Genomic DNA, 27,690 nt, shown 5'->3' on the forward strand with positions numbered 1-27,690 from the left:
TGAAAGAAAGAAGGAGCATGATTTTATTGAAATGTTTTTAGTACAGTGTTGGAAGATCTTCGAATCCTATATTCTAAACCAATACAAGCACTGCAAATGACGTAGTTCCTCAATCTATTTGACATCATATCTACCAAAGGAAAGTTATACTACGAACCTCTTTAAGTTGGTTAATGTAACTTAAGTTGGAAACTGAGCAACTTTGGTATATTCATATTTCTCTGGCTCCCCTTTTTGGTTAGATGTACGCCAAGTCAACTGCCATGCAGCAGAGTCAGACAGGAGCAATATATTTGGTGGTTTCACTGAAATGTTTCCGCATAAGCAGCAAGGGACGCACAAGTTCTGGGATTACGCTGCTCTCAAGGCTGTCTTCATCATCTTTTTTGAACTGGACCATCAAATAGTTAAGGGCTACACTGCCGCCGTGCAGGGCTACCTCTAGTCTATTTAGCTGACAGATGTACCCGAAGTACTTTAAAATATAAAAGTGGAGATAAATAACCATAGAAACAATCAGTTCTTAATTCAGAGAATGACAATACCGATTTTTATCTCTTTATCTGAAGATCATTATTTTAAAACTAGCTCTATGTGTTAGACTCTTAAATCTTAGATGAAATGATTACCTTTAAATCAACTGGTTTTAGTCACTGTCATCATGTCCACACTGGGATGCGAAGCTGTCTACCTGCGTGCGTTCATAACTACATTTTCATTTCTCTATGCATAGAAATTTCAAGAAATACAGATATCACTCATTTGTCCAAAATAAAAATTACATACATCTAAATAGGCTCTTCACATATCTCAAATCAACTCTTGTCTAGATAACGTCCATCGTATTGAATAGCTGACCTTAACCAGGCTACACTAGGATTTTTTCTCAAAAGCCCTCTTAAGGTACAGCAAAATGCTAGTCTCTGCGATGACTAAGATGATACTTTTAAACTTTGATTCACCCTCTGCTGTACTGAAGTCTGAAACCTTAAAGACTGTTATTCAGGTTTGTTAACAACTTAAACAGATTTCATTTTTCCACCCACAGAATTTAGATCAGAGACTTTCTTCTCTCCAAGTTTTGAGATTCAGCAGAAGGAGACTGTTATTTATTATTCCTGGGCTTTGTCTGTGCAGGCACATTTTCTTCTTTGGGGGCGGAAGCGCTCAGTTGGTTGTCCACCAACGCGCACTTAGGAAAATTCAGAGTTGATGCTTGCCGCCTGCCACCGGAGATGGGCGCGCCTCACTCAGCAGCCGTCAAAAGCCACCTGTGGATAAAGCTATCTCCCCTCCACCATCACTCCTGGGCCACCATTTGAACATTAACTTCATGGAGCAACTAATGTTTCCTTATTTGTCCTTTTTTTCCTAGGCCTTTCTCACCCACACTTTTCAGGTAACTGCTTTAGTTACAATAATCTGTTGCCTAGAAGGCTTGATACTTGTGAGTACAAAAGGCAAAAGACCATGAGATCAACACTAAGGAAATAATATTTAAATATGTATTTGGAGGCACCCACAAACAATTCATCTTTTTCTCATGTTAAAAGCAAAACAGAGATCAGACTAGTAAATGTGAGGGGACTTAGCGAAGAAGTCTTTGTTGTGACGGAAATCCACAACATGAAACTCTTGGAAAAAAGGCAAAGTAAAAGCTAGAGCTAAAAACAGGACATTAAAAAAAACAAGATGGCAGGACATGAGGTGCATCTGGGATGGACACAGCATGAATGTGACAGTGTACTTGCAGACTACCTCAAAACAGTTTCTCTGTCAGCTCTATTGCTGAACATAATTTTGGAATTTTAGAACAAGGTATTTCAGATAAGTGACAGTTACGATTTTTAGAAGTGGCAATAAAAAAATACTGAACTACATTGCCTCTGATATGTCTAATGTTTACCAGAATTAAACGTGTCAGTGGCCATCTTCAGCTACATAAAATTTGGTCCAAATTAAGCATAATAACCAAAATGGTTTCTTGGAAACCTGATCACTAAAACAAATACTCAAAATTCAGGGTATTAAAAATTCTCTAAGGTTGACTTAGAAGCAAAAGGCTAATTCTCTACAGGGTTTCACCCAAATGTCCACAGGCATTATCATTTTATATTTACACAGAGGCTTTAATCTGAGCTGACCTTTGGTAACCCTGAAATACATAAACTGTGAACTTCCACAATGGAATTATAAACTTGAAAGTTGTGGCCTCAAAGCACTGACAGAACAAAGGAAAAAAAGGTCACCTATCAGAACAAATCACGATAACAGAAACATTTCTCATTTAAGACTGTTCACTTAAAGATCAAATAACCACTGCCCTCCCCACCAAACTGAAAATAAATGGTCGGGAGCTTTAAGAGGGGGAAAACCAGTGGCCCTCGGAGTATACAAAGATCTGATGCTTTTGCATTAATATAACTACTTAGTCCTAAAGCTAATAATCAGACAAATGCACGCAAGTCAGAAGCCAGAGCAGGCTTGCTTCCACACCTCACATCCTGGATTTACAGTGGGACGTGGCTGAACAGGTAAGACACAGATTCACCGTTGTGGGTCCTTCGAATCGCCTCGGCCAGGATCATCGAAATGTCAATAACCTAAACACCAATGAAAAGACAGAAAAGAGGAGAAGAAAGTGGGACATCTCAGTGATGTTTAATTGGAAACTTAGAAGCCAGAAAGCCTAGAAACGCTTTCTCCAGCACATAAGATGTGCTACTATCGAACCTCCCCACAGCCATTTCTTCTGAGAGGACTGACAGTTTTGGGTCTGTCTTCAAATTACAATCCTGTACGGGATCCTGGAAGTGAGATTTTTCAGTGCAGATACTTCAAAGGCTTTTCAGGGCCACTGTTAACCAGAGACATCCTTTACTTTCAGTGTTTGTTGTTTTAAAATTAATTTTACTCAATCATCATGTGGAAGGTTTTTCTCTCTCTTGGTTTCTGAAAACACAGAAACTGTAATGTCTGACAGCACAGCTGTAATCATCTAACTCCGGGGTCAGCATGAGAACAGCCATAGACAATACATAAATGAATGGGCATGGCTGTGTTTCAGTAAAACTTTATTTACAAAAAGAGATGGTGGGCTGGATTGGGCCCGGGGGCCTTAATTTGCTGACTCTCAACTACTGAGAATCAGACATGAAAATCTAAGGCATAGCTATTCTGACCATTTTCTAATGAATCTCCTGGTGCCGAATGAACTGTGTTGCTCTCCGATGGATGAGAAATCACGAAGCAGATCACTGATCCACCTTCATGTTCTAATGATGGGCATGTAGGCTTCCAGCAATGAAACGACTTGCCAAGGTTCACCAAGACACAGAGGCAAAACGAGGACTCAAACCCCTTCAACTTATTTCAGGCCAGCTGGTGTAAAGTGATCACTGCCAACTCTCTGGGGGCCTCCCAAGGCAGGAGGGATAGAAGGAGTAAAGCTAAGAGACCCCTGGCACAGCCAAGCTGCTTGTTTTCCTCCCCATTTAAAAACCTGTGGCAAAATACATGTACCACAAAAGATGCCATTTTAACCATTTTTAAGTATAGAACTTACTGGCATTAACTACATTCCCAGTGGTGTGTAACCATTTCCCAAACTTTTTCATCGTCCCAAACGGAAACCCTGCACCATTAAACACCCCGCTCCTGGTAACCACCACTCTACTTCCCCTTTCTATGAATCTGACTACTCTAGAGCCCTCAGCTAAGTGGAATCTAGTTTACGTATCACACAATATTTGTCCTTTTGTGACTGGTTTCTTTCACTTAGCATACCGCTTTCAAGGTTCATCCATGTTGTTGCAAGTATCAAAATCTCCTTCCTTTTTAAGGCTGAGGAATATTTCATCGTATGAAGAGGCCACACTTGGGTTAACCATTCAACTGTCGGTGGACATTTGGTCATTTCCACCTTTTGGCTACCGTGAATAAGGCCTGCTGTGAATGTTCGTGCATAAGGTTTCGTTTGAACAGCCATTTTCAGATTTGGAGGAATAATCCTAGAGGTGGACCAGGGGGGTCATGTGGTAACTCTGTTTAGCTTTACCACAGCCTGTTTCTTAATGTTCTTTACTTTGGCTTTATTCACTTACTATTTATAACTTTGACCTCTGCTGGCCCCAGCCTTTCCCAGACATCTAACATGTATCATACCTTCCCATTACGGGAAGCTACAACCTCTACTGACATCTGCTTAGCAAGTGGTCACACACACAAGATGCGAGTTGCCTCCCTGCTTGGCTCTGCCTGCAGTGTAGCCAGTACCTGAATCTTGGAGCAGTGTTTCATTTTGTCCTCTTGGGGTATAGTGTTTGTCACAACAACAGCCTCAAAGGCGGCATTATTTATTCTGGAAATAGCTGGCCCAGAGAAGATCCCATGGGTAAGGATAGCATAAACTTTGGTGGCTCCGGCCGAGAGTAGCCTATAAAATAAAAGAGAAAAAAACTAAGTGCACACAAATATTCTTGAAGCATTCTCCCCTCAGTGTGAATTTAAAAGCAATAGTGTGTTCCATAAAGGAAAACAGGGAACCAATTTCACTCACATTTATCAGTCTAAAACAGGATCTTTTAAGGTATGTGCTGGCCAAACACTTTACATTCCCTTAAATCAGGGATTATCAGCCTTGACGTTGGGCCCGGATAATTCTTTGCTGTGCAGCACATCCCTGGCCTCTACCCAACAGCAACACCCGTCCCCTCAGTTGTCACAACCAAAAATGTCTCCAGATATTGTCAAATGTCTCCCAGGGAACAAAACTGCCCAGGTTTAAAAGAGTAAAGCCAAAATGTCACCATGTTGCCATACAATCAATACACAAAACTGAGGTATTATACACTCTTTGTTTCGTTCTGTCTCTGAAACCGGCTGTGCATTCTACCCTCCCAGCACATCTCACGTCAGACGGGCCACAGTCCACGCGTTCTGCAGCCGTGCATGGCTGGGTGGTGGCTCCCACGCGGAACAGCCCAGCTCTAAGTCCCTGGAAGCCAACGCTGAGAAGGCTGGAGTGAAGGCAAGCCAAGGAAGCGAGGGCCTGAAGAGGCCGAAAGACTGTCTTTTTCCGCCTGTGCTCAGTTTCAGGAGAAGCACCTTCCCTGAACTTCTTTAAAAATACACTGAAAGTTCAACCTTGAAAATGAAAACCAGGCCATAAAGGACCACAGTTTTTTCCCTACCGAGAAAAAAAAATAGGCCTAGAATTGACTTTGGTCTGAAAAACTACTACTAAGCTATCAGTAATAATTAGGAAAAGTGAGCCGAGTTTTTTAACAGCTGACATTCTTCCTTTCTTAATGAGACGCCCTGACACTCTCCTCAGGGGTCCCAAACCACACGCATACTTGTCCGCAGCATGGCAGATGGTGCCACATGTGTCGGCCATGTCATCCACAAGGATGGCCACGCGGTCCTTCACATCGCCCACCAGCACCATCCGGTCCACTTCATTTGCCTTCTTCCTCTCCTTGTGAATCAAGGCAAATTCCACATTCAACCTGTCTGCGATTGACGTGACCCTGCTCAAAGACACAGACAGACACGAACTTAGAGAACAAGCTTATGGTTAGCAGGGGGAAGGTGGCAGGGAGGATAGATTGGGAGTTTGGGAGTGACATGTACACACCGCTATATTTAAAACAGATAACCAACAAGGACCTACTGTATAGCACAGGGAACTCTGTTCAATATTCTGTAACAACCTAGATGGGAGAAGAATTTGAAAAAAGAATAGATACATGTATATGTATAACTGAATCACTTCGCTGTATACCTGAAACTAACACAACACTGTTAACCAACTATACTCCAATATAAAATTAAAAGTTAAAAAATATAGATAGGGAAAAAAATTAGACTAATTCTGAAAACGTATTCCCAAAATTACATTAAAAAACTCTAGATTCATTACAAAAAAAAAAAGACACAGACAGATACATCAAACACTGTCAATACAAAAAAACTTGTGTTCTTCACAGCTGTATTTTAGGACTGTCGTGACCAGCCATACTCAAGATAATGCAAGAATCAGGCCTCCCTTGCAAAGCCAGGCCTGGTCTGGGATATGTATTAAGCGACGCAAGGGGAGAAACATGCTAGGATGTGGCCTTGCATTTGTGGCAGCTGGGGAAGAAAGCCAGGGCGCCTTGACCATGGGCTAAAACTCCTGGCTAAGCAGCTGACACTCAACAGGTTAGTGTTCATGGGTACCTTTATTTATTTATTTATTTTTTTGCGGTACGTGGCCTCTCACTGCTGTGGCCTCTCCCGTTGCGGAGCACAGGCTCCGGACGCGCAGGCCCATCGGCCATGGCTCACGGGCCCAGCTGCTCCGCGGCATGTGGGATCTTCCCGGACCGGGGCACGAACCCGTGTCCCCTGTATCGGCAGGCGGACTCTCAACCACTGTGCCACCAGGGAAGCCCTTGTGGGTACCTTTTAAAGTGAGGGGCACAACTAAAAGCAAGTTATTTAGAAAATACTAACTGCTCAGTGTAGGGAGCAGCCAGTGGGGACAAAGTCCGGGTGAGCGCAGCCATGTAATCTGTACGCTTAGGACAACGGGCTTCACGGGACACGAGGCCTCCGGACACGGTAATCACAGTCCAGGCCTCTGCACAACTAGGGCAAATGCTCAAAAGTCGTCAGCTCTGAAAGGCCTGAACTGGCAAAAGGAGGAGAAGGTGGCAGGCCAGGCTTGCTAGTGAGCCTGGAACATTCCAGATTTTTCCTGTGAAGAATAGACTTCAATGATGAAACAGTGCAAAATAACACCATAGACATAAGGTGACATGAAGATTTTCCCGTTTCACTTTTTGAAATGAGGGTCACTCCTGATGCAATTCAGCTGAAAAACTTTTTATCGAGGGACCAAAACATACACACTCACACACCCTAATTTAGTATGCAGCGACTGGAGGATGCAACCTCTGGACGCTTTTTAAGTCGTGGTCCCATTCACTGCGTCCTCCTCAGCTGGTAACCACGAGTGGCGCCCCATGCGTGCTCTGATCAAGCCGAGTGTGGCCAAGGCGCTGAGAGGAACCCACTCTCTGGGGCCAAGAGCGCAGCATGAAGGGGACTGTGTACCACAGGTTACACCTGCTTGTTTCTGAGAACATTCAACAAGTATTTTTTTAAATTGTGGCATATATATAACTAAATAGAATTTGAATGCTGACCAAGATTTTGCCCCATAATCGCCCTAAAACATATACTACTATCTATATGCCAATTTCATAAAAGATAAGCCATTTAAACTCCCATTAAGGAAAGCTAGTTTCTCAGAACGCAAGACAGGTTTTCCCAAGAAAGACTCTTGAACACCTTATGTACGTGCGTATACATTAAAATTCTGTTTATTTGTAAGGACCAGGAAGATCTCACTGCGGTGGGGAAGCGCCACCACTGGGGCTGAAGTTTGAAGCAACTCAAGTCCAAGCATAACCTGCGTTCTGCCATGTGATCCTCTCTCCTAAGCCTGTGCACAAACACACCAGCAGGGGCGCGGAGGCCTGCGTGGGAAAGAAGCTCAGGTTTTGGGGGGTTGGGGACAGGCGTGGAACATGAGTGGGGGAGCTCCAGCCACTGCAGGTACCCAATGGTAACATCAGAAGCAGAGAATAAAGGAAAATATCCCTGCAAAAAGCCCCCTGGGTTGCGAGAACATTCCTATTTCTCCGCAGGTTCCAACTCTTCTTTTCCTGGTGTATAACTGAGACTTAATACCTATTCCTAACATACGATGCTGAGACAGTGTATCATATAGAAATCTTGGGTGGAAAAAGCTAGGACAAAAATAATACATAGTTTGATTTCCATTTCTTCTGGATACACTATTACATTCTCTTTAAAAGAAAAGAGAAAAAAGTCAAATCTGAATTATTTAGTTTCACCAACTTCCCAGACCAGTTTTACGTTAATACTGACTATCTCAACAGTGGTGTGTTTCCTAAGGTTTATTTTTTTCTACCCACAAGTGACCTCTTGTGGCGAGATTAAGTTTTGTGGGGATACTAACTTGTACCTGGAACAAATCAAGCCTCAAAGTTTTTTCTATGACAACAAGTTCCAATTTGTCAGATAGATATCTATTTTTCTTGGTGAAATACGACTTCTTGCATCAAACAAAGAAGCCACAGATAATGTCAACTGTACGTATCATGCGTTACCTGCGAGGCTATTTTGTCGGTTGGGGAACAGCTTACTCCAGGATATGAGGATGACAAGAATGTGTAGCAAAAACTGGTGAGGAATGGAGGTGACAAAAAACCGGAAATGCATGCCCCTAAAAAGCCTGCCTCTCCCGGCAGAGGGGGAGCAGGGGTGATCGGAGCGGAACTACTCTGAAGGGGATCTGAACAAAAACAGCATCTTGCTACTGGCCATTTCCTCTGGCTAGCTGACTCTGCATTTTTTGAGCAGGAGTTGGCAAGTAGATGGGGGAGCCTGGTATATAATAAAAGATGGTATTTCAAATCAATGTGAGAAAAATTGATTACTGAATAGTTCTGGGGACAATTCAGATAGCTGGGGACAGGGGGAGTTGGATTCTTAATTCACTCTTTATTCCAAAACAAATTTCAGATGGAAGAAAAATCAAAACATTAAAAAGGAAAAAAGCAACCCTTAAAACATATGAAATCATGGGAGAAGAAAAATGTTAAGGGTGATCCTTCATAAACCCAGAAGCCATAATGTGAAACAGAGATAAATGTGAGTACATAAGCATGTTTTAAAAGTCTTGCAGAGAAGAAAAATACAAAAAGGGAAGAAGTGAAAAACTTGGGAACTTACTTGCTACACACGAGAAGAAAACATGTCATTTCCTGCCTGCACAGAACTCCTAACAAGCCAGAGGAAGAGGCCTCCAGCTGACAGAACATGCAAAAGGTATGAACAAAATATGAACGTGCTAGAAGGAGCACTCAACCTTATGCACGCAACTGCAATTTACAGGAGGAGATGCCATGTATCACTCAGCCGATCTGTAAAGTAAAAGAAGTCCGATCATCTGCTGTGTAAGCAAGCCTGTGTACAAAGTCACTGGCATCCATACTTGGGAATGTCAACTGGTCTATCTTCTTTTTTTTTTTTTTTTTCGGTACACGGGCCTCTCACTGTTGTGGCGTCTCCCATTGCGGAGCACAGGCTCCGGATGCGCAGGCTCAGCGGCCACGGCTCACAGGCCTAGTGGCTCCGCGACATGTGAGATCTTCCCGGACCGGGGCGCGAACCCATGTCCTCTGCATCGGCAGGTGGACTCTCAACCACTGCGCCACCAGGGAAGCCCTATCTTCTTTTTTTTAAATTGAAGTATACTTGATTTACAATGTTGTGTTAGCTTCTGGTGCACAGCAAAGTGATTCAGTTATACATATATATATATTTATATACTCTTTTTCAGACTTTTTTCCATTATGGTTTATTACAAGACACTGAATATAGTTTCCTCTGCTATACAGCAGATCCTTGTTGTTTATCTATTTTATATATAGTAGTTTTATCTGCTAATCCCAATGGTCTTCTTTCTTTTTTTTTATATGTGAATTTTGAGTTAATATATTTTTTAAATTAATTAATTTATTCATTTATTTAATTTTTGGCTGCACTGGGTCTTCACTGCTGCACGTGGGCCTTCTCTAGCTGCAGCAAGTGGGGGCCACTCCCCGCCGCGGTGCGCAGGCTTCTCATTGCAGTGGCCTCTCCTACTGCAGAGCACAGGCTCTAGGTGCACGGGCTTCAGCAGTTGTGGTGCACGGGCCCAGTTGCTCCACAGCATGTGGGATCCTCCCGGACCAGGGCTCGAACCCGTGTCCCCTGCATTGGCAGGCGGACTCCCAACCACTGCGCCACCAGCGAAGCCTATCTTCTTTCAAAGACCAAATTTTGACCCTGTCCATCAAAACCTAAATAGCTCATGCCCCTGGACTTGGCAACAGCAGTTCTAGGAACGCATCCTACTTGTACAAGTATATGAAATGTGAAAGTGAGTGTCGTGCTGCAGGAATGTGCCTAAGAACATAAACAACAGCACCTACTAAAGAGGAACGTGAGACTGGTTAAAGGAATCACTACATCCGCACCCAAGGGCCTATCACCCAGCTGCGAAAACCAAGAAAGCAGACCTACTGCACAGCTGGGGAACTGTTGCTAAGGCGGAACACGCTTTGGAAAAAAAAAAACAGCAAAGAAGTATGTGCAGCATAACATCATCTGTGTGAAATAAAAAGGGGGGGTATATGTTTGAAAAGCATAATTCTGACTTTGGGAAGAATAGAGGTCCCTCAAGAAGGAAATGGGAGACATCACCCTATACATAAAAAATAGGGTTGGGGGCTTCCCTGGTGGTGCAGTGGTTGAGAGTCCGCCTGCCGATGCAGGGGACACGGGTTCGTGCCCCGGTCTGGGAGGATCCCACATGCCACAGAGCCTGTGCTCCACAACGGGAGAGGCCACAACAGTGAGAGGCCTGCGTACCACCAAAAAAAAAAAAAAAAAAAAAAAAAATAGGGTTGGGATGGAAAAACACAAGGCCACAGAAGTTTGTGGAATCTATTATTCTTTTGGCCTGTTAGCTATCAAACTAAGTTGTTCTGGTCAAAAAAAGAAATATGCCTGACATGAAAGCCACTTATTTTATGATCCATCCATATGAACCGCCCAGGGAGACAATTCCCTAGACACAATGGAGATTAGTGGTGGCCACAGGCTGGAGGGAGAGGGAGTGGGGAGTGACTGCAAATGTTCTGGAATTAGACAGTGGTGACAGATGCCTAACTCTGAATACACAAAACCCACTGACCTGCGCACTTTGAATGGGTGAATTGGAGGTATGTGAATTACATCTCAATAAAGCTGTTACTAAAAACAAGTTACGCCTTATGCTCCCTCTCAACCCACTTGCTCACCTCTAACCTTCGAGCAGGCCAGTGCATTCGCCTGCAGATGCCACTGTGTGACTTCAGTAAGTTTCTAAGTAACTGCAAGCATCTCCAAGAGAAATTACTCCAAAACGTTGCTCTCATTCCCCTGTTGCCTTAAGCAGACAACACTCTGGGTTGCTTGCACCCGAAGGGGAGCTTTTAAGTTCGATTCTAGGTCCTTAGCTTGGCCGTGGAAGGGATGAGGGATGGGCATTTGCATTTTAAAGTTGTCCCCAAGCTTGATGGTCACCACTCTCTCGTGGCAGGTTTACTAGCGTGCACAGAGTTACGAGCTTCCTTGCTTTCTCACAGGACTGGTGGACGGAGCTCTCTTTCACCTCTCCCTCCCTGACGGAGGCCCCTGCCCGGGCATTAAAACTTCATTCCGCTCTTCTCCCCGCCAGAGAGCAGCTGCACAGTTCTACAAGGTGACTCTGACTCACTGAGTCTCGGAGCACAGTAAAGCACTCTGCATCAGCGTTCCCTCATCTTCACCCCGATCCTCAACTGTCTGTACTGATTGCTCTTTAATTCCTTGAGTCTCTGTAAAGCCCTCTGGATTTGCTTCTCAGTACGATTATTTACGCCATTCAGTGCACCTGCGCTCTGATGCTTTTAGTGCCATGTCAATTTCCGTCCAGCATCCTCCTTTTACAGCCCAGTAACTGTCCTGTTGAGCCCACGGGGCTGGCTGCCCGCCGCCCTGTTATCTGCAGGCGCTGGCTCTCGGTGGGCTGCACCCCCTCGGCTTCCTAACTGGGATAGTCAGGCACAATGAGGTGGTCTTCAGCGGGGAGTGCTTACTGAACAGCTGGGCTTGTGGAATTCTCCCTCGGCCGTGGCTCTGTGGCCTGGGGTCAATTTTCCCAGCATCGGGAAAGACTGGCTTTCCTCCCCAGGCTGCAGGGAGGGGTCTCCCTGCCATCTCCCTTCTGTCTGGAGGCCCCCATGAGGGCCTTATAGCCTCTCCCAAGCCACCCGCCTCTTCCTGGATCTGACACCCATACCCCAGGCCACCCCGAGCACGGCTGTCAGCCTTCTTTATTTCTGGGCCACAGACATCTCCCTTTCTTTCCGGCTGCTCTGCGGACACGCATTTTAAAATTGTTCTATCTTGGCTTCCATTTCTAAATGTTTGTAGTAAGAAGAACTAGCTTGGTCAATCGTGTTGTTAAGTAAAAGCCTTATTTTCCAATTAGGCTCATTGCTTTTATAATCAGAAATGAAAACTTAAAAAACTCAAAACAGGGCTTCCCTGGTGGCGCTGTGGTTGAGAGTCCGCCTGCTGATGCAGGGGACACGGGTTCGTGCCCCGGTCCGGGAAGAGCCCACATGCCGCGGAGCGGCTGGGCCCGTGAGCCATGGCCGCTGAGCCTGCGCGTCCGGAGCCTGTGCTCCGCAACGGGAGAGGCCACAGCAGTGAGAGGCCCGCGTACTGCCAAAAAAAAAAACCCAAAAAAAACCTCAAAACATTCTTTGCTGAAACCAAACGTCTGTATTTTTTTTTTCTTTCATGAATGATGAAATGTTAAAGATGACAGCTCTCTGCTCTGGAGGTGAAGCCTGTTGGCTACTTACTTGCTTATTTGCAAAATAAACTGTTCAGTAATTGAAGACATGCTTCCTTATCTAACACATACGGAAAGGAAAAAGCAGTCGGCAAACACACAAATTTAAATCTGCCTCATGCCGCCTGGGCCTGTGCAGTACCTTTTGGCGCCCCCGGCGTCAGGTGAAACAATGATGCAGTTTCTCCACTCGGTGATGTTCTCCCGAATCCACTGCAGGACCGCGGGCTCCGCGTACAAGTTATCCACGGGGATATCAAAGAACCCCTAAGGGGAGAAGCGGGTGTCACGTTATTGCAGGGTTTTTAAAAAGATCTCTTTCATGAGATAAAACTTGAATTTTTTATTCAAAAGAAGCCTTTTCAACTGACTCCCCTTTTTTTCTTTAAAATTGAAGTATAGTTGACTGACAAGGTTGTGTTACTTTCAGGTGTCCAGCAAAGTGATTCAGCTATTTTTATATATATATATATACATATATATATATGCATGTATTCTTTTTCAGATCCTTTTCCATTATACAATATACTGAATATAGTTCCCTGTGCTATATAGTAGGACCTTGTTGTTTACCTAATTTATATATAGTAGTGTGTATCTGTTCATCCCAAGCTCCTAATTTATCTCCCCCCCACCTTTACCCTTTGGTAACCGTTTTTCTATGTCTGTGCAGACGCCCTTTTCTTAATTCAAACAGAATTAAATCAAAAGACAGATATGTTCCAGAAGCAGATTTCAGTTCAATACGGGGACATGGTCTGTTATTTTACGATCAGCTCTATCCTAAGGAATAGGAGAATGGTTTCGTAGATCAATGGGTGAGAGATTTGCTGTTTCTTAAACACCTTATTATAAGCCAAATAAGTCAACATTCACTATATCACAGAGTATGCATAGTGTAATTTGGCCTGTTTACCAGATTACGGAACTAAGTTATGAAGAGTTTTAAAAAACCTACATTACGACTCTCCCATTCTAATTATTTTCCAGAAGTGGAGATGGAATTATAGAGTTTACTACCAAGAAGCCATTCCTGCTCCTCCAAAAGTGAGTAGAGGGAAGGTGGTGCTGGATACAGGCGATATCAACATTAAATATATTTCTAAGTTCAGTAAAAAAGATGAAAATCCAAGAGTTGCCATATACAAACTTAAAAACACATGTAGTGTTACCTCCTTCAAAAATTATTTAACTTAACAGGGCGTTAGGATTTAACCACTTGCACTAAGGCCCCACCATAACCAAGGACAACAAAGAGAATTCTGGAACCTGGATCTGAGAGGCATGCAGGTCCATGGTGATGATGTGATCCGCCCCAGCGACCGAGAGCATATTGGCCACGAGTTTCGCCGAAATCGGAGCACGACTCTAAAATATAAAGGCACGGATTTTATAACAGGGGAGAGATGGAGACCTCCAGGTTTCTCCCACTAAGATTTATAGAAGAAAGAGGAATCACAGATGCTTTATTACACTTGAAGAAAATTAACATTAATAATTCAAAATTAATACTTCAATAATTTAAACTTAGTAATTTAAATGATTTCATTATTAATAAAGAAATTTATAGCTTATAATAGCAAAAGATACTCATCCCGTTTTATTCACCAAATATTAATTATTTACATCTACTACTGTGAGACAGTGTGCCTGACACTGGGTATAGAAAACAAATATCAAAGAAGCAAATAATTAAACATAAATACATGTAACATCACAATTTATATAATTCCAATTGTGACAACTGTGCAGAATAATAGGTCCCGGGAGAGAGACAGACAGACAGACAAGAGCATGAAGGACATCAAGTTAAAAGACACTGGTTGTCAGAGGCCCCTCTGAGGAAAGTGCTTTTTAAGGCGAGGCCAGCAGAAGCGGGAGACCAGTGTGGCAGCAAGAGCAGCCCATGTGACGTTATGGAGGCTGAGATCATATCCAGGGACGGAACGAATCCTAGCGTGGCTACAGGCAGTGGTCCAGGACAGAATGTGAGGGCATGCCGGGAGAGAGGCAGGGGCGCATCCTGCAGAGCCCTGAAGGCCAAGGCCAGCCCTAAAGACAAGTTTCTGCACTACAGCTGGGAGCGAAGGCTGTTACAAATTCGACAAAAACCATATCCAAGAACGAACACCTTAAGGTGATGGATAATTTGATATTCAGAGAAACACACGCAGCGTGACACCGTATCCTCTCTGAAGGTACCCAACTTCTCCATAGCTTTAGGTTCCACACCATAAATGACGGACAGTAACTCTGTCCACGTCAAAACAATCCAAGGGATTATAGAGGCATGATTAGACCTAGGGAAAGAGTTCAGCATTTTGCTGTAAACAGTGTTATTTCTATACACCACAAAAAAGGAAATGTAAGCTTAATAGAAGATTTCATTCAAACTTACAATGTCACATGTCAATTATATCTCAAAGCTGAAAACAAAAAAGATTTCATTCAAAATAGTAACAAATGATCTCTGTTAAATACACACACACACACACACACACATACACAGTATATTCATGTAAAAACACACAGGAATTATATCACAATGTGAACAGATTATTTTTATTTTCTCTAATAACACCATTCTTTTATAAAAAAGAAACCTATTACTTGATGATAATACACACACACACACACACACACACACACTTTTTTCACACACAAAGAATGAGAGGTAACAGCCCAAATGTTACCAGTAGATGTTTCTAGAAAGTGAGATTATGGGGAAACAGTTTTCTAATTTTTAAAAAATTGTTCAACCTGCTCAACTAAGTCACGTTTTCATTGTGTTAGCTCCCCTGCTCTGGTCCACGTTGCCTTTGGGATAAAAAGCCCTCCCGCCAGCGCGGCTCTAGCTACTAAGACCTGGTCTGCCCCACCGCCATCCCTGCGCCTCCAGGAGGGGTCCTCCCTGCAGTGGGGACTGGGCCCGCTCTCTCCCTCTTCCGGAGAACACTCTAAGCCTTGCCATCTACACCTGCACACCCACCTTACCCTTATTCCACCCCCATCTCTGCAGACCCAATGTGTTTGATCCTCCAGATCTGGTTCCAATCTCCAAACTTTAAGGTACTCCGAGAAATCTAGAGAGAAATGATCTGTCCCTTCTAAAGGGACACAGCATTTGGTCCCCACCATATGGGACCACCTTATGCCGCCTGCTTAAAGATTGACATCAGAAGATATTTTACGTAGGATGCATAATTCACAACTAGACTATGCGTCCCTCAAGGGCAAAGAATTGGTTTTGGAGATTTCCACATCACCTGCAGTCCCGGCTCTGTATCTTGCACATGACAGTTCTTCGATAAATATTTAATAACAGGATCTCTGTAACAACAAGTTTCCGAGGCTTAGTCATTCACCTCACTAACTATGAGAATTATTGAGTCTAACAAAATTCCAAGATAATTAAAAAGAACAAATCGATAGCTGGGAATCTGACTCACAATGCTCATCAATTTGGGGCTCTTTCTCTAAGCTGATAACCTACGAGAAGAGTCCTCTGCTCTCCATAGCGTTCTCTCCATGGCGTTGAGCATTTCTTACTTCTGAGAGCCAAAGCACAGGGGTAATTTTTAAATTCATACTTTCTGATCTCCTTCTTCAAACTCTGTTTTCAAATTTGGTTTTTGGACCATCTTTCGCAATTTGCCTCAACCCCCAACTGCATCTTGCAGGAAAAATGATCCACAAGTTTCAACTGACTTTATAGCCAAGACAGAGAAAAATTTGTAAGACATTTCAACAAAGGTAGTCAAGGTACAGCAACCGAAAATAAAACGTTCGACTCCCCTAATGAAAAACGGATAAAGGTCAAATATTTTGTGAGCCAGACCAACCTCGACAAAGACTCTCCAGAGTCCAGATTTTATTTAATGTATCGGCTGCTGCCCCGCTAAAAAGTGTAAACTTCGCAGGCTTTAAAAATTGACGAGATTGTAGAAATTTGTGTCAGCACAACTGTCCTCAATTTTTCCAGTTAAGAAATCAAAAGAAACTATTTGATCATTGAAAATAGAACATAACCTTGAAAATTTGGGGGGGAAAAAAAGCTCCAAGTCTTCTACCCCCTCAAAAGTAATTATTTCCAGCTGTGCCCACATCATACGGTTTTTAGCAGGGAAGGAAACTAGCAATTATTGACCACCCACTATAGCAGAGGTCAGGGGACTGGTGCCCATGGGCCAAGACAGCCCATGCTCTGTTTCTTCACAACCTGTGAGCTAAGAATGGTTTTTAGGTTTTAAAGTGGTTGAAGACCAATCAAAAGCAGTACTTTGTGACATTTGAAAAGTATGTGAAATTCATATTTCAATGTCCATAAATAAAGTTTTATTGGAACACGGCCATACCCCTTCGTTTACATATTAAATATGGCTGTTTTCACACCAAATGGTGAAGTGGAGCGATTTCAACAGAGTCCCAGTGGGACACAAAGCCTCAACAATCTGACACCTAGTTCTTTTGGGAAAGAGTCTGCCCACTTGTGTGCCAAGCACTTTATAAATAGTACCAAATACCATCCTTAACTTCCAGAGGAGGAAACTAAAGACACAACGGAACAAGAGTAAGTAATGGCACTAAAGGTCAAACCCAAGTCCACTTGGCTCCAAAGTCTTACCCCAAAACTCAGACCACTCTGCACCACACTTTTTACAATGAATACTATATTGTCATCTTTTTTCCATGTTAGTATTACATTGTGCTGACGTGTCATCATGAAACCTTTCCTTCACTGTCAGAACTTGTCCCTGGCTTCTTGCACATACAAATAAAAGCAAAAATAAAATTTGACAGATGTGCAGCCTTGCTTAAAAACAAGCAGTGAGGTTAAAAATAATGAAACAAGCTTTAGATCTGGTTAAAAGGCTCTAGCTTTTTCTGCGCTTCTTTGCAGGTAACTCTAAATAGATCGACTGCGCAGAATTCCATTGTGTCTTAGATGCCATAGACAGTACAGTCCTATGGGAAGGAAAGGACAAGTCTGTGGGGCTCCCCAGGGCTCCTCCAGTGGCTGAGGAGGAGAATTTCTTTCTGAGCCCATAGAACAAGTGTGGCCGACGACTTCCCATCACATTCGAACACTACGTGGCCTTTAGCCTACCTAAGTGAAGCCAAAAGCGGGGAGAAGTGTTTTCCCCATCACCCTGGGTTTCCTCATCACTAGCCCTGGCTGATACATGAATTACATATAGGCTCAGGCCATTTCTCTAAGGTGCTTACTAAATCCTTTGTTACCCTCATTTCAAGTTTCCTGATACAAAGCCAGCCCAGTTGGTCTAGGGAAAGAAATGAGTAGTTAGAAAAGTTATTAGCAGCAATTTAAAAAGTCCAAAAGCACACCTCAAATGATAGACAAAATTAAAGATTTCCCTTTCGAGCAGCATGGTGAGAGAAACAGTCTCTCTCCTTACTGCAACACGAGTCAGCTTGACTAGAGATAGGTCAGAAATGATGGTGCCAGAACAATCGACATGTCCTGGCCGCCTCCGAGGTCAGTCCCAAAGAGCCAGGCTCTACAAAGGGTGGTCAAGAGTCAGACTCACCTGGGACAGCTGGGTGAACACTTGTTTCCTGGCATCACTATTCACAGAATCCCCTTTCAAGCCCTCAAGTAGCCTGACTTACATGATAAATGATGTAATAATGACACTATCTCAAAGCTTGAACTGTCCCTAAATACCCACTTATTCACACATCAGTGACCTATCAAGGCCCCCTGGAGTGGGCTGAATGGTGGCCCCAAAGATATCAGGTCCTAACCCCTGGAGCCTGTGTGACTGTTACTTTATTTCGAAAGAGGCCCTTTGCAGATGTGGTTTTACTAAGGATTCTGAGATGGGGAGATTATCCCAGAGGGCCCTGGATGCTACAGTATGTATCCTTAAAGAGGGAGATCCGACAGAGGCAAGAGAAGCCACGTGAAGATGGAAGCGGAGGTCAGAGGGATACGGCCTCAAGCCAGGCAACGTGGCAGCTGCCAGCAGCTGGAAGAGGCCAGGAAGGATCCTTCCCTAGAGCCTCCAGACGGAGCATGGCCCTGCCGCACCTTGATTTTCAACTTCTGGCCTCCACAACTATGAGAGAATCCATTTCTGTTGTTTGAAGCCACCCAGCTTATAGTAATTTACTACAGCAGCAATTGGAAACTAACACAGCCCTCTGTGATTCTTTTTTTGCTATGAGCTTTCTCCAACAATACGGCGCACCATTTCTGAACTCCAGATTCCCTCTGCTGCTACTGGTGCCATCTCTCAACTGCTATCATGGCCTTGCTTCTGTGCTGCTGACGGTGACCACATCTTATCTCTTCCATCAGCGGTTAAGTTCAGAAAGTCGTGGAACTGTCTGATTGGAGTAAAAACGAAAAGCAGCTACCATATTGTTTCTAAGAAACACACTTACAGCAAAGCGACTAAGGAACAGTGAAAGGAAGGAAAGAAACTGGTACTCAAAATGGCCCCCAAAAGAAAACCCATCTTGGGCTTCCCTGGTGGCGCACTGGTTGAGAGTCCGCCTGCCAATGCAGGGGACACGGGTTCGTGCCCCGGTCCGGGAAGATCCCACATGCCGCGGAGCGGCTGGACCCGTGAGCCATGGCCGCTGAGCCTGCGTGTCTGGAGCCTGTGCTCCGCAACGAGAGAGGCCACAACGGTGAGAGGCCCGCGTACCGCAAAAAAAAAAAAAAAAAAAAAGAAAACCCATTTCAATGTCCAACAATAGGAACATGGATCAAGAGACAGTTGAACAACACGGTTCCAGGGAACAGTTAAGCCCACTGGGGCTGCAAGAGCTCTGGAGGGCTCTTCATCAGCGTGGTGACAGAGGGCAATCCTGGCAAGTAGAGGCCAGAGGCCAGGAGTGCCGTCACATCCCCTGTGTGGGGGGCAGGACACCAGCCATGCAGACCATGCTAGTTTCTCTATGTGACAAAGACTTCATTATGATTAAACATAAGAAACAAAGTTTGAAAATACAATATTGGAACAAGAGGTAACTGCCAATCAAATACTTGCAAACAAAAAATGCAGGCGTCTCAATATTTGTATCAGTTAAAAAGAAAGTTAGGGTTTTTTTAAAAAAAAAGAAAAAAACAAAAACCAAACAAAAAAACCCAAAAAACAAGTTAGGGTTCCAAATCGTTACACAGTGGGAAAGGGTCAAGTAATAATAAAAGGAGGAATTTACCAAAGAAGAAGCAATGTATCAAATATCTTCATGCCAAGTGCAAAAGCTACTAGAAAAAAAAGGAAAATCTGATGACAAATGACAGAATACAGAATTTACTAAACCCCCTGTTACATGGAAGAGAAATGGTAGCCGGATATGAGCTTCTCTATGCCACAGACAAGAACCAAGATGCTGAACAAGCCCATAGAAACACCCAGATGGGAGGAAGAGCTACGACAACAGACTACACTGATGCGACAAAAGAAATAAATTGAAACACACATAAAACTTGCAAATCAAGTTTAGAATAAAAGCAGCTCCATAAATGACAAGTGGGACGTCACATGCTTCACAGGAGCAGGTGGGACCTCAGGTCTGGGCTGCTCACAAGCTAAAGGCAAGTCACAAAGTGACAGACACACACACAGCCCCCCCAACACACACCCCAACATTTCACGGCATGTGGCAATTATCTGAAATTCACATTTCAATGTCCATAAATATATGTTTTATGGATTTATGTTATATGGAACTGAAAGGATTCCCGCGGAACCGACCATCTATTCATAAAATACAAGGCGGACAACAGCTGAAGAGTTGCTCCCCATAGAGGCCTGAATGGTATCCCCAAAACTCACGTCAACCCAGAACCTCAGACTGTGACTTCATGTGGAAATCGGGTCTTTGCAGATGTAACTAAGGTGAAGATCCAGATGAGCTCATTCTGGATTAGGGCGGGCCCTAAATCCAGTAACTGTCCTTTTATAAAAGACAAAAGGACACACAGAGACACAGGAAGGCAGCCATGTGAAGACAGGCAGAGATGGACATGATGCTACCAGAAGCCAAGGAATGCCAGGAGCCAGCAGAAACAGGAAGAGGCAAAGAAGGCTCCGCCAGAGTCTTCAGAGGGACTGCAGCCTGCTGGCAGCGTGACCTCTGACATCTGGCCTCCAGGACTGCAAGAGAGTACATTTCTGGCATTCTAAGTAAGCCTCCCAGTTTGTGGTCATTTGTTTTCGCAGGCCCAGCAAAGTAATACATTCCCCTTTCAAGTTCCCCTCCAACTCCAACTTCTCTGATTTTTCTTGAAGGCAGAGGCCGTATCTTCAGTTTTTCTAGAAACTCACAAAGCCTCCTACAGTGCTAGTGTTACAAAAAGAATAATTCAACAATATTAACTTCATTCCTCTTGCAAGGTTAAAAAGAGATAACGGTATAAATTAAACTTGGTATCTTGAGATAACTGTAGACTCATATGCAGCTGTAAGAAACAATGCTGAGATGGTGCAACCTTGCCTCAGGAACTTCCCCCAGTGTTTTATACTCACCAGGGGTGCGTGTGTGTGTGTGTGCGTGTGCGTGTGTGTGTGTGTGTGTGTGTGTTTAGTTCTATTCACCACCACAAAGGTACACAATAATTTCATCCACTTTCATTATATGTAAAGTATAATAATTTTATATTATAGCAATGGTATTTTCATACCTACAAAAATACACTTTCTCTGTTTCTATATGTACAAATATTAACGTGATGGCTGGTCCAAAGACAAACCTTTGGTAGAGCCAACCAGAGAAGGCATATTTACTCCATCCTGACAGGAGAGAGCAGGCATTTCCCAGGGATTCAGAGGTACAAAGTGAGAAAATCAACGTAGCCGTTAAGGCAGAGCAGGTTCCTCCAACAGGAGCCCCGCCCCCATACCTTGTCCTTTTTGTCTTGGCGGGCGTAGGGGAAGCACGGGATCACGGCGGTCACCCTGGAGGATGACGCTATCTTGCAGGCGTTGATCATGATGAGGAGTTCCATCAGGTTGTCGTTGATTTCTCCGCAGCCACTCTGGATGATGTACACATCTTCTCCCCTCACACTTTCGCCAATCTCGACGCTAGGGGAAGGAACATGCCACCCATTAATAGGAAAGCATCCCTGTGACCACCCCCAGGGTTGTGATTCCCTAGGACTTGGCAGGCAGTGGTCCTCGAGGGTATGACTTCTTCCACTGAGAGGAGACAGAACAAAATCAGCAAAGGGAAAAGTCACACGGGCGAGGTCTGGGGAGACCAGGCACAAGCTTCCAAGAGTCCTTACCCTCGTGGAGTCACAGAGGACGTGTGAATTCCCCCGGCAACGAGCTATGACAACACACGTGAAGCACTGTCTCCCGGGGAAGCTCATTAGAGACTCAGTGCCTGGGGTTTTACGGGGGGCCAGGGACTCGGTGTTAACCACGTGGTTTACACCGTTCAGCAGTGAGCTATTCCCACAGGGAATGGCGGGAAACCTCACGAAAGCTAAGCTCCCAGAAGCCAGCCAAGGGCCACCTTGCAAAGGGACCTTTTCCATATATGAGGGGATCCCATATGCTCTTCAGAAATTGTCTCAGGCCTGTTACATTAACTGTATTTTAGTTTTTCACTTTCGTTAACGTTACACATAACACATTGCTTAAAAAACTCCAATCCGTTCTGTAAGGCTTAAAACAAATAAACAGCACAGAGGCAGCCAATTTCAACTCTTGACATGGTCTTTAGATATTTATTTTCAAAGTCCCTCCCTTACGTTTGTATTGCTTCATCTGGATTTTTTTTTTTTTTTGGCGGTACGTGGGCCTCTCACTGTTGTGGCCTCTCCCGTTGCGGAGCACAGGCTCCGGACGCGCAGGCTCAGCGGCCATGGCTCACAGGCCCAGCCGCCCCGCGGCATGTGGGATCTTCCCGGACCGGCGCACAAACGCGTGTCCCCTGCATCGGCAGGAGGACTCGCAACCACTGCGCCACCAGGGAAGCCCGTTCATCTGGATTTTTCATCCTAGGCATCACGTGTTGACCCCTATCTCCTCCCCAACCCGTCGCCCGCACCCGTGTGCAGCCTTCCCATCTCATCTTGCCATCTTCCTCACATCGATCAGCATTTTCCAACTAAATCTGAGAGCTACAATTTTAACTGTGTCAGTGCCATTCAGAGCTGAGTCATTCAGTAAACTGAAAACCAAGTTCGTATTGCCCTTCTATGCACAACTTTTGGGGGTCTGTTTACCCTGGAGGAAATTATCCAACCTCTTCAACTACTAAGTTTTCCGAGTACTGCATACAAATGGCAGCCTCAACACTTGGCTAACAAACTAAATCCCATGATGTCAACGTCAAAGGCCTCGAGCGTGATCTCCATTCCTCGGCCTGCCCGAGTCTCTCCCTGAGCTGCCTTCTCTTTCCAGCTGTGCACAGCTGTCTCCTGGGGATTGCTTCCACCCCTTTCCTGCCCTCGAGTTCCCACTTTCTGTACCCTTTCTTGGTGCACTTCCTTGTTTTACTGATGGGCATCCTCCAGTAGCTTCTTGAGAAAGCAAATAGGAGCTAAAGTCTTTGAAAATTGCCTACCAGGAAGCTTCTGTATTTCAGGTACAGGATTCTGGGGGTTCAACAAGAGAACGAGTCAGCACAACACTGGCATACATACACAGTTACCTGTATCCCGTCTCTTGCAATCAGAAACCCATTATACCCAATGGTATTGTTTTATTAAAAGAGCTAATTATTTCTTAAGAAAATGTAAACACAAATGGCATTTCGAATACCATATAGCAGTCTATCTGAATCAACAGAAGCTTCTACTCAACTTTAAACAGAATAATTAGAAGACAAAAATGCCATTTTTCAAGTTGACAGGATCTGAAAATGAGTTTTGATAACAGTGGGTCTTAACCTCGCACGTGCTCTGCCATGGATGGAAAGAGTACGATGCCAACCTCGGGATGAGCATGTGACAGACCGAATTCTACATACTCCCTCCGATCCGAGTACTAAAGAGCTACGTGTAATTCCTTCGTGAACATCACATCAACTGCGAGGTGAAGTCAATCTGGAAATCACAGTATCATAAAGCTCAGGGGTCAATAATAGCCCGTGAGCTGAGAATGGGGTGGGCAGAATAATGGCCTCCCAAAGACGTCTATGTCCTAATCCCCAGAACCTTTGAATATATATGTTCGTTTATAGGGCAAAGGGGAAGCAAGGTGGCAGATGGAATTAAGGCTACTAGTCAGGTGACCGTAAAACAGGGAGATTACCCTTGATTATTGTAGTTGGCCCAGTGTGATTACAAGGGTCCTTAAAAATGGAAGAGGGAGAGAAAAGAGGTCAGAGAAAGAGATGTGAGGACTGACGTAGGGTCAGAGACGTGCTATGTGGCTGGTCCCGAAGATGGAAGAACGGGCCAAGAGCCAAGCAAAGTAGGCAGCCCCTGAGAGCTGGGAAAGCAGGTAATGGATTCTCCCCTAGAGCCTCCAGAAAGCAACACTGACCCATGATGCACTTCTAACCTACAGAACTGTAAGACCTAACAGCAGCAGAGCCACCATGGGTCCACGAAGGCTAAAATGTTGTCTGCCCCTTACAGAAAAGGTTTGCCAACAACTGCTGGTGTTATGACTGTTTAATCCCCGAATTTCAGCTTCTCTGGCCTAGTTTTTCTAAGGAACCTCAATCCCCATATGACTAGCAGTCCAGGGGAAGACAGAAAATACATACAATCACCATGGCAACTTTTCCCCAAAGCTATTCCTGCTTCTACTCATAAAGATGGTTGCGACTGATCTTTACTCTAGGTCTTTTAAAAACTGTGGCCAGGAGGCAGCGTCCACTGCTCTTTACTGACCCTGAAATAAGAAGGCTGATGAGTTTATCTGAGCCACCAACGAATGGGTGTGGTAATTAAAAGACGGGCCACAGACTAACACTTTTCCCATCAAGAAGTGCAGTCTATGGCCTCTTCCCCGGATCTGGGAGGACTCCGTGCTTGACAACACAGTGCGACAGAAGTGACGATGCACTGACTTTGGGGCCCAGGCCTTAATAGACTGGGAGCTGCCACTTCCTGTGTTTTGGAATCCTTGTGCTTGGACCTCAGTTTCCACGCTCTAATAAGGAAGCTCCAGCAGCCCTGTGGGGAGAGATGCTGAGGTTCCTAACCAAGCTCTCAGGCCAAAGCTAGTGCCAACTTACCAGCCATGTGAGTGAGCCAGCTTAGAAGTGGACCCTCCAGCCCCTCCACCACACAGGATAGAAACAAGCCTTCCTTGCTGAGCCCTGTCCAAACTGCAGGTCTGAGAATCAAATAAACAATTAGTTTCAAGCCGTTGAGCTCTGGGGTGACTTGTTACACAACAGATAACCAGAACTTTGGGTCTCAGGATCCAGCTAGCTGCTCTGGGCATGTTCACTGACCAACATAATGGGTTACAATAGACTTTCAGACACCATCATCAGTGCTGTCCTAGGACATCACTGTGCTCCTTCAGCGGTCAATTGTAAAGCTGGAGCCAATGTCTCCCTGCAGACCTTAAATAATTTAGAGATGAGAAGGTAAAATCATGAGGCTCTGTGTCCAATTAGTGTTTTTAAAATGGGTAATGGGAGGAGTTGAGGACCAGGCGCCACACCAGATTTCTCGTCTTGGTTCAGGGAGAGGTTCAGGAAGGGGCCCCTGGACATGAATTGTATCAATTATCTCTTCCTTTGCCCTTCTGCTTCTCACCTCTAGGACCCCACGGTAAAAACCGGATCACTAGTGCAGTATCTGATACAGTCCTCCTTATAAAAGAATCAACCTCTGGGCCTAGACAGTTCATGGGAAAGAGAAAAGTCAGGAAGTTAACCTTTTATAGTCTAGATATTAAAAACATAAAATGTAACTATATAGCAATTCCCAGACTTCAGGCTGAGTGGTTTCTCACACCTCATGATTTCTAATTATCGAGTGGTAGTTATAAAATACTCAAAACCAAATAAAAATTTTTCCTTGACTTATATGACACTGCCGCCAGGAGACAAACTATCATCCCATTCTTCTGAAAGCTACTGCAACTTAAACAGGACTGCCAGATATTGTGGCATTCAAACATAAATACACTATCCTTCTCCAGAGCCCTGGACTTCCTCTGAGACCTCTGGATAAAACTCTGCCAAGTGGAATTCTTTAGCTGAAGGACTCGTGCAGTAACACCACCTGATACTCATTCACAAATGTTTCTTCACTTATATTATCATCAGGGTTATGCAGTGGTGATTTCCCACCTGGAATAAGGGTTTCCCATATCCTAACAAGCTGAAAACAGCAACCTCCACCTTCTCTCCATGTAATAATAATAACCCCTCGGTATTTAAGCAATCTTTGCCCACCTCAAGGGCATCAAGATTCTCCTCCGATGTTTTCTCCTAGAAATTTCTAGTTCTAGGTTTTACATTTAGGCCTGCGATCCATTTCAAGTTCATTTTTGAAATGGTGGGAAGTATGGATGGACTTTTTTGGGGTTTTTTTGCAGCTGCCAACAATTGTTCCAGCACCGCTTGTTGGAAATGTTGCCTGAACTGAATCTTTGCCAAAGATATCAAAACGATCGGTAACTTAAAAAAAAAAAAGAAGATCAGTAAGTGAGTACAGTGGAAGATATTTAAGTGGCGGGAGAAATGGGACCAACTTGTAATTAGTCAACAGCTGCGTGGACTCAGGAAAGTGGAAAAAAAGGAGCTGCTGGTCCGGCTTCAGAGGGGGCCACCAGCCTGACTTCACTGGACAGAGGCGACCGCTTCCTGTGGACCTGAGACATGGGCAGCAGTTACATTCAAGCCATGGCCTTGCTGCGGGACACAGCAGAGTCGCAGGAAGACGAAGAAGCTGAAAAGAAAAAGTCCATCATCTCTGAAGCAGAAAAGTTAGCACAGGGGATCCCAGCACGTGGGCCCTGGAGTTCTCAGGTTCTTTAAACCCTTTGCAGGACCACAGCCTCTGGAGAACTCAGAAGTCTGCACTCTGGCAGCTCAGGACTGTCACCTGGGAGCTTTTAAAAAGCCGACCCCGCAGCCCTCGGACCGGAATCTCTGGGGCAGGGCGGGTAAGAGGCACTTTCAACGGCCCCAGGCGAATCCAGCGCGCAGCCAGGGCTGGGGACGTGGGCGGGACGTTCCCTCGCGCGCACGGGGTTTGGGATCGGCCAGGCAGGAACGCGCTCGCCCCGGGCCGTCCCTCCCCGCGTGCCCCGCGGTTCCCGCCAGCTGCGCCTACCTCCTCCCGTGCCCTGTGACCGCCCGGAGGTCGCTCTTCCGGGCTGGGGCCGCCCTCTTCGGCTTCTCCCGGACGCCGCGACGGTGGCGCGGAGGCCGCGTAGTGGCCGTCCCGCCCCGGAAGGCGGAGCGGGCAGCCGCGGAGGGGGTCCCAGGTAAGCGCCGGCGCCGGCCCGGAACCGCAGCCGCGCGCCCAGCGCCCTCCCCGGCCCGGCTCCCACCTGGTCTCCTGGTTGCTGAACTTCTTGGTGACCACCTTGCCCAGCTCCAGGCCCAGCCGGTCAGCCACGCGCTGAGACAGGTCCTGGTGTGAGCTGCCGCTGAAGAGCACGATGTTGGGCATGGTCAGGCGCGGGGCTCCAAGCGGCGCGGGGCGGCGGAGGCGGCGGTAACACGGAACCCTGTGGCAAGAGCTGGAAAGCGCGACTGGCAGACACCGGCAGGAGCGGAGCTAAGAGGAGCTGGAGGGGGCGGAGCTGGAGGGGCGGAGCTGGGAGACGGGAGCGGGAGGGACGGGACTGGGGGAGGAGGAGCTGGAGGCGGTGGAGCTGAGGGAGGAGGAGCTGCGGGGTGGGAAGAGTGGGAAAGCGCAGCCGCGGGTCCCGGAGGCGGAGCTGGAGGGGCAGAGCTGAGGGAGGAGGAGCTGCGGGGTGGGAAGAGCAGGAAGACGCAGCCGCGGGCCGGGTAGGAGGAGCTGGAGGAGCTGAGCTGAGGGAGGAGGCGCTGCGGGGTGGGAAGAGCGGGAAGACGCAGCCGCGGGCCGGGTAGGAGGAGCTGGAGGGGCTGAGCTGAGGGAGGAGGCGCTGCGGGGTGGGAAGAGCGGGAAGACGCAGCCGCGGGCCGGGTAGGAGGAGCTGGAGGGGCGGAGCTGAGGGAGGAGGCGCTGCGGGGTGGGAAGAGCGGGAAGACGCAGCCGCGGGCCGGGTAGGAGGAGCTGGAGGGGCGGAGCT

The 27,690-nt window shown here is 45.6% G+C and overlaps 1 protein-coding gene across 7 annotated transcripts; it reads right to left on the reverse strand.

Moving 5' to 3' along the window:
- Positions 1-27,386, reverse strand: PRPS2 (phosphoribosyl pyrophosphate synthetase 2). Of its 7 annotated transcripts, XM_073799138.1 has the most exons (9): positions 25,859-26,131; positions 25,215-25,295; positions 24,683-24,783; positions 21,384-21,567; positions 13,775-13,873; positions 12,648-12,772; positions 5,358-5,531; positions 4,276-4,435; positions 1-2,603 (listed from the first exon to the last, which is right to left on the reverse strand). In XM_073799138.1, exons 4-9 carry the CDS (start codon positions 21,486-21,488, stop codon positions 2,511-2,513), a joined length of 756 nt encoding a protein of 251 aa, XP_073655239.1. In that variant the 5' UTR covers positions 21,489-21,567; positions 24,683-24,783; positions 25,215-25,295; positions 25,859-26,131; the 3' UTR covers positions 1-2,510. The 7 variants fall into 7 exon arrangements, with proteins under 7 accessions (XP_073655239.1, XP_073655240.1, XP_073655242.1 ...); XM_073799139.1 differs by lacking the exons at positions 24,683-24,783; positions 25,215-25,295; positions 25,859-26,131 and adding exons at positions 26,158-26,354; positions 26,962-27,106; XM_073799141.1 differs by lacking the exons at positions 24,683-24,783; positions 25,215-25,295; positions 25,859-26,131 and adding exons at positions 26,158-26,354; positions 26,742-26,955.
- Positions 27,387-27,690: the final 304 nt, after the last annotated feature.

The sequence above is a fragment of the Tursiops truncatus genome, chromosome X, assembly GCF_011762595.2.
Source record: "Tursiops truncatus isolate mTurTru1 chromosome X, mTurTru1.mat.Y, whole genome shotgun sequence".
NCBI classification, from domain to species: domain Eukaryota; kingdom Metazoa; phylum Chordata; class Mammalia; order Artiodactyla; family Delphinidae; genus Tursiops; species Tursiops truncatus.

What these genes read in the sequence shown, in the direction of transcription:
- PRPS2 (XM_019928535.2), bottom strand. Translation starts at nt 24,894, where the DNA reads ATGCCCAGAGCAGCTAGCTGGATCCTGAGACCCAAAGTTCTGGTTATC. An exon ending in CTGGCTCACTCACATGGCTG is followed by an intron (nt 21,568 to 24,682) that starts GTAAGTTGGCAC and finishes TCCTTCCCCTAG; the next exon opens with CGTCGAGATTGGCGAAAGTG. An exon ending in GACGCCGGGGGCGCCAAAAG is followed by an intron (nt 5,532 to 12,647) that starts GTACTGCACAGG and finishes GTCTTTGAGCAG; the next exon opens with GGTCACGTCAATCGCAGACA.